We start from the raw sequence: 7607 nt of genomic DNA, 5'->3' as shown, positions 1-7607 counted from the left end.
ATTCATCAATACTAAAATAAATTGTGGGCAATGCTAATTAAAATCATTCAAAAGTACGAGTGCTTCTGGTACTTCTGCAGGGAAAGAAGTTGGCTTAATTATGTATCAACTAGATAAACTCAATCTATTTCGTTTGTGTTTAAAAAAGGTCTATATTGTTCACGGTATTAAAACAAACTACATTTTCTCATCTATTCATCTTTTATTCAAGCGATATTCATTCATTTTATTTTCTGTTTTTCTGTTTTTCTGTCTTTTCTTTTTTGTCTACATTAATATACAAATTTCATGTATTTATACTATCTGTTATATACCACATTGTTTTGTGTGTTTTTGTTGGGTTTAACGTACATTATGTGTATGTTGAAACAAATCAATGGATATGTTTACCTGAAAAGTGTCTCAAATTGAAAAAAAAACTAATCCATAGCAATTATAAAAGGAGTGTTGATTTTGTATTAAAGTGGTGTATCATAAAAATCCTGCAAAAAGTTGGATTTAGAAAATACGATCCGTCTTCGAAGCAGTTGAAACGTAGGAAACTATCAGTAAATCAGTATCTAAGGATTTACAAGTAAAACAATACTGGGTATAATGTTGAAGATGATATACATGTATCTATTTACAAAACAAATTGTAAATCAAAGATATCATAAAACGTTTTATATTTTTCCACAAAGTATGTATGGCAACATCACCACAGTGAAATCAATAATAGCTCTGTCACACTTCATTACAATATAGCTAAATCTATGAGAAATGAAGCCCACACTGGATACATATGATCAATGCAGTAAAAAGGTGTTTGTTTCACATGTCGGGTAAAATAAAATTGAGTAGTAGTCCACTATGACTTTGTTTTACATTAACTGGACGAAAACCTCAATTATATCACACCTCTATTCCGGCAGTGACCTTATCAACCAAGAAAGGGATTAGCTTTATTTGTTGGGAAAATACACGTTTTTGTCTATTAACGTCTGCAGAAGCCCGGCCGAGACCAAAGTTAGTCCACATGATAGTTTAGTGGTATGCTACGCCGTTGCGATAAAGGAAAATCTGCTGAAAGAGGTATACTAATTTAAAATTAAACTGCAATAGATGTAGAAACAAATGGAACTTGTGTTTGCTTAATCTTGATAAAAGGCTGAAACTACATCTTTTGTCTTCGGAATCATTCAAATTTCCTCGCGGATCAACCAGTAAAATGTCTTGTTTATTCATCGTGACGTAAATCAGATGTATCCATCATGTCCACAAAATAAGATGAAAAGGTTAACTTAGTCAAGTTCTGATTTTTGTAGTAAGGTTTCGGCTTTTTTTTTCAAAATATTCAGAAATTGTCAGTGTCAATTTTGGATGATTTAAAATAATTTTCCATGCACACACCTAAATAGCTATTTTATCAGATAGAGCTTATTTTAGGGGCATAATTCAAACGTCAAAAATAGTCAATGTTGACGATAATGATATATCGACCGTATTTTTTAAATCTTCGTATCAATGATTGATTGGCACATTATTATTAGACTTTTGGCGAAAAGGAACAAACGGCACATGTAAACTCCCAGCCGGCTGTATATGGTGGACACTTAAGTGAACCGCATTGTCCTTCAACAAAATAAAACAATCTTCCATTTTGATTCCCGCTTTTTATCCCTCTGGCTGGTCATCAACACACACAAATTCGGAAGATCCTTCGTGACCATAATATTCGGACATCAGGTACTCTTTATATTCCAGCATGTTATTCATGTGGCATTCATTCTTGCCAGGCACCATGATGACATTGTGACGCGGTGTTCGACAAACTGCACATGGAACTTCAAGGTCTTGAAGGTGACTCCAATGACCGCGATTGCTTGTTTCATATTCCGCTCCATAAATACTACCACCAGGTTGATATCCGTTCGTAATCTGGTCATAATTTGGATCCTTCGGTAGACACAATATATTACTGGCGGTTCCCTTATCTGTATAGTGAGATCCAGCGGCGTATCCATCGTACACTAGAAATTCTGTTTTGGAACATACCGTCCGACCCCATCGTATGTAGGTTGTATCATCAGTAGTTTTTAAATTTGTTACAATTGTGTTGTTTAATTCAGCTATTTTATCCTTTGCGCCTGAAATTAAAACGCCATTTCCTCAAATTCTTTGAAACAATCCGAAAAAAATATTGACAGTAACTTTGTATATGTACAGGAACGGAAGTTTGTGTCAACTTTGATCATAAGTATCACGATGTATTATTTCATGGGATTTAAATGCTCGCAAATAGTACTAACGATACTTTTTGAGTTTATTCTTCTTTTCTTGATGTTTAAAATTTGTTGTATGAGTGTTACATTTGTAGCGTGGTTGGATAAACATGTATATTCGGACATACGAGTATTTAAGCATAAAACGGTTTATGAGGGAACAATGAATTTATTTCACTGGGCAGCGTTGTTTTTAGATTATACTCCCGTTAATTACAAACGCTTAAAAGCAACGCTTGTTTTAAATGTTTTCATTTGATTTTATCTTTTTTAGTATCTAAAGTTAATTGTTAAAGGTACGGTATGTTATAGCGTATTTCAATACTGTTAAATATTTTTAAATGATATTAGCTAAACAGAATGTGACCAAAATATCACAGCCTATAATAATACATTAATTATACACATAGAGGTCATATCTATTGATACGTATGTTGGACAGTTTTTGCCTTACTAAAAGAAAATGTTGATTATCTTCTCTCCGATTAACTTACAGGTCAGGAAACGCTCGGATTAAATCAGTACTTTCAGTTATATGAAATGTTATTAATACAGTGTCAATTTTAAATCATTTGATAATGCTTTATATAACACGAGGGTGCTTTGAGATTTGTACTGTAGGAAACAATTTTTATAACATAGTAGTTATAACATTATAAAACTGTTAAAACTATTGCTAGCCTTATTTCCCAAAATATACATATAAGTACATGTAAAAGCATTGTAATATTCGTGTTTTGTGCATGTTGGTTCGAAACCCGACAGCGTCGGTATACTTTTATTTAAATTTTATTTTATAAATGTATATCCTTAACATAGTGTTTTACGATTTCATATATCTTTTAAGAGAAATACAGGTAAAATGAAATAGTATTAAAATGTGTTGCTTATTGCAATCTCTTTTATCATGTAATAGTAAAGATTTAGTATAGAATACACAATTGACGGCGTAGGAGATAGGTAAACGATCATTGGGATTTCTGTCAAGGCCGCCCTTATTGGTATTCGAATTGACGACCCCATAGTCAGAATGCCTACGTTCTGCCCATGCACACTTTATCACGCACAGATAAAACTGCCAAAGCAAACACATTCATTGCAATCTATGCACGTTCTGGTAAGAATGCATCGCAATTTTAGATAAAATAAAATTCGTATTACTATACTGTGTTCAATTCATTTCCTTATTATTATTATCATTGCTGCACTGCTGCTAGTTACGATGATGATGTTGTTATCACTGTAATCATCACTGTCATTATATTCTGTACGTTTAATGAATATAAGTGAATATAACTCTAAAACAAATGAAAAAGTAATAAAGTATTAAAATGCGTACCATTTCTCAAAGGGATAGGAGAATGTGAGCTCATCTAAAGATTCTTGTCTCATTTCGTTGTGCACTACCGAAAGCTCCCGTTTCGTGAGGTCATCGGTTCTCTCATTAGCCAAGTCAAACTAGTTGTCTTCCTTAATAACCATTGTACTGAAAAAAAAATTGTGAAATATTCAATCCATTGACAATTGATTAATAAATCCAATGTTTGATTATACTGGCTCATATATATTAGCTACGTTTAAATGCCATAACGGAATGCGAAGAAAAAAAAATAGAAATCAGAGCAAACATTAAGCATGAGTTTCTTTACGCGTATCTCCAAATATACATTTTCTGAATTTTTCCGTATCCAAGGAAATTCTATTGTGACTTTAAGAACAGTTTTTCTTTGATTTTAAATTTCAAGGGTGTCAAAGTATTCTTCACGACAGAAACAGTCAAGGCAGTAGTGATGGGCAAATCGGTTAGGTTTGCCAACCGATTAATCGGCATAATCGGACAAGCCAACCGATTCGATTAATCGGTTATAATCGGATAATCGGTTACTCTAGTTGCATATGTATATGTTCACCTAACAGTGTATGTTTTATGTCATTACTTAAGAAATGAACCACACAGACATCAAATACCCTATTTCTACTGTATCCCTTCATAAACGTAAGTAAGTTAACAGCATAAAAGTAAAATATGTGTGAAGATAGTTAACTTCAAATCAGGTACTGGTCTCAATTTCACCAGAGACTCTTATCCAGTGATATATTGTGTTATTAAATTAAAATCATATGGAGCAAAAAAAAGTATTAACGATTTAATCCCACAAAATCAAAAATCGAAAATACCTTTGCTAATATGCTTGCGCAAAGTCTTACAGCATGCTATGCATACTGCTATACTAATGTCAAGAGTTTAGATTGATGCTTTTCCCAGCAATTTTGTAAAAGCCATATATCTTCCAAAATCTGGGTGATCACAGATGAACTCAATTTCTTTCGAAACTTTAGAGGAAGCAATTTTTAAGTAGAGTAGTTTCCCTTGGCGTAATTGCCCCCAAATAACGTAAGTACCAGAAAGAAAAAGGTCAGAAACAACTAAAAAATCCGTTTTGGGTGCCAAGTAATTAATCGGTCAGGGAAAAGTGAAGTCGACGATCGCGCTCATGGATGCAACGCCGACGATTATTCGATTGTCGCCGATTGTCGGCCCATCACTACAAGGCAGGACTCTTTTTGTGTAACCGTTTTGTGTTCTTTACCGTCAAAGGCGGCCAAGTAAGTGCTTGTTTGCCTTAGTCCGTGCGTGGTCGGTAGGACACAATGTTCAATGGGTATATGACCTCACACCAGCTGATCCCGTGAGGCAGAACGATTCTATCTCTCGAGTTCAACCTGTATTCGGTATGTGAACCTTATCCCACTAGGACTTAAACTTTGCCTGACCCTGATGATAATATTTGCTGTGATATAAAGGGGTGGTTACTGATCCCTAGGTTCGACTCTTGGTATATCAATTGACTCTAATATCCAGCCAATAAAGAAAGAACAAAGCGGATAAACAGTTTATGATTTTTATTCAATAGTAGTAAAGTTTCAGTTATAAATGCATTAATGAGAATTTCACTAGTAGCTCAAAGTGTTATCCTTAGGAAATGACAGATCAACCTTTCATAATTATAGCGACCTTAATAATGTAAGACTTGAAAGCTCATATCCCTTAAAACACAATATAAATAACCAATCAAAATATTTACCTTAAATGAAAGTAGAAAATATGACACTAGAACATAAACACATACGTACAAAATCAGAACCTAACAAATTTAAAGTAAAAATCAAACACATTTAGGTAGCGATTCTGCCTAAATATTATCAGCCGACTACAAATAATAAAGACCATCTATCAAAAGTTTCGGGAATCCTCAGTTGGAACCTTCCCTAGTGGCACAGATCGGCATTTGGCTGTCTGTCTGCCTCTTTGTAAATGCACACTAGCGTGGATTGGAGATCTCATTTGACTATAAAATACTACAAGCTAAATAGAGAAAATGGAAAGTTTCACTTGTGCAATGCGCTGGACAGAAACGTGCTGTCGGAACTGTTAAGCGCCCTTAAGGAGGTAGATTACCTTGTTACCAGGGTAAATTCAAATTAGTTAAACCGTAGCAATTTATTGTATTTCGTGTAAGTTAATGTTTTAGCTGCTACAATCTCAAGTTCGTTTATCCCTGTCCCTTTGAGTACACGTTTTATCCAGGTTTGAAGTACATGACCCTCCGCATGTATTTTATATTGGAAGAAGAAGGAAATTACGGATATTTAACACTTTTCAGTGTATTTCGATTTCACTGTTATCCGTAGAAATCTGCGTAGTTGATAATTTTATCAGTATATGCGTTAGCTTTCTAAAATATGTTTAAAATGTATATGTCGCTGGACTCGTGTTTCCATGGTAATAACGTATTTTGTCTCATTTGTAATCAACTACATGTATGTATGATAACTGATTTTTTCGACGGCTTCACTTCCATTCTGTTAATAATCAAATGAAATGTTAGGGTAATATTATTAGCAGAATACTCAACACTTACATGGTACCCTATTTATCTTAACCTTTAAAGTAACCATGGCAACAGAGACGTTTAAAATATCTTATATCATGCTTTTTATCGTAATTTCTTTGAAAAAGATTAAATGAAAATACTTTTCTCGTTTAATGTAGCTTCAAAATAATTCATTTCTAAAGCAAGTTATATGTTCGTGTTATTTGCATTTATTTAAACAAATTTTAAAGTTTAAAATACTTACAGCAGTACTCCTCATCTGACATCTTTTATGGAAAAGTCATTGTGCATGCAATTATTATTCTCATGGCTAATGTTGAAATAAAAATCTATATCTAAAGTTTTGTTCCTTAACTAGACCTGTGTCAACGCCTTTGAATTTTACATTTAGATATACAGGTTACGGGACTCGTTTCCATGGTAACATTAATAAAATTCAAGAAAACACTATTTTCTACTGAAAATTGAACAATTTTAGAGCATAGTTTTATTGTGTAAGTACCAAATTATCAATGGAAAAGGTATTACAAATAAAATATCCCAATTTTCATTCGAAAATGGTTGTGATAAGTAACTTTTCACCCAGCTATATTCCCAATAAGATCAGTTACCACCATCCATTTTCTTACATTCCTCATAAAATTTCAATTTAACTACACAAAAGCCGCAAAATATTGATCATTACTTAGAGAGAAAGACTCATAAAAATATTTTTTCAAATAATGTCTGTTTAAAAATAGTTCAAATAAAAATAAATGCTCAGAATTACGTACTTTCAAGATAAAACCTATTAATTTTGCGCGGTAACTGACACGTAATGCCATGACGTCGATGACGTCATTTTAAGACAACACTGTTTTGTAGCGTTTGTGCGGTAATTTATTCATTATTATTTATTAATCCATTAAGTATCAGATCAGACACGGGTAAGTGATTTTTTATCAGAAAAATAAATATACAAACACATTTAGTTCGTCGTAAACGTTGTCGTAAAGCCTCACGTTAGTTTCCGTTGGGCATGCGCACATACAAATATTAAGGTAACCTACCTCCTTAATTGCAGTACATGATTCATACCTTTTAAGTTACAGCTTCAGAACGGAATATGGCCGTCTAGGACCATGAAGTGACACCTCATCCGAACAGACGAGAAAAAGAGCTTAATATATAATAGCCGCCGGTTTCTTTTTGCCACGCCGGTATTTGGCAAATTCAGCCCATATTTATACGCGCTTTACAAAAATGAAAATTGCCTTAAATTGTTACATTAACCCACCTATTTTAAAGTTAGTATGTTTTGATATGATATCATAACTAGTTTTTTGTTAATCAGTACGAGAAAATTACATTTGCCATGGCAAAAGCGGTTTTGCCATGGCAAATCGGTCTTTTGCCATGGCAAAATAATTTTGCCATGGCAAGAAAATTCATGATTTTGCCATGGCAATTT

General features: G+C 33.4%; 1 protein-coding gene across 1 annotated transcript; it reads right to left on the bottom strand.

The window, feature by feature from the left end:
• Nucleotides 1-1653: 1653 nt before the first annotated feature.
• Nucleotides 1654-6423, bottom strand: LOC128550488 (uncharacterized). Its single transcript, XM_053529675.1, has 2 exons — nt 6402-6423; nt 1654-2126 (listed from the first exon to the last, which is right to left on the bottom strand). The coding sequence occupies exons 1-2, from the start codon at nt 6421-6423 to the stop codon at nt 1654-1656; spliced, it is 495 nt and encodes a 164-aa protein (XP_053385650.1).
• Between the last annotated feature and the right edge of the window lie 1184 nt (nt 6424-7607).

Source organism: Mercenaria mercenaria, chromosome 18 (assembly GCF_021730395.1).
Source record: "Mercenaria mercenaria strain notata chromosome 18, MADL_Memer_1, whole genome shotgun sequence".
NCBI classification, from domain to species: domain Eukaryota; kingdom Metazoa; phylum Mollusca; class Bivalvia; order Venerida; family Veneridae; genus Mercenaria; species Mercenaria mercenaria.
This window is presented reverse-complemented; position numbering and strand designations above follow the sequence as displayed.

Bases quoted from the DNA above. Each gene is read 5' to 3' on its own strand.
- LOC128550488 (XM_053529675.1), bottom strand. From the start codon at position 6,423: ATGTCAGATGAGGAGTACTGCT. The intron at 2,127-6,401 runs GTAAGTATTTTA...TTTTAATTTCAG, and splicing joins GTCAGATGAGGAGTACTGCT to GCGCAAAGGATAAAATAGCT.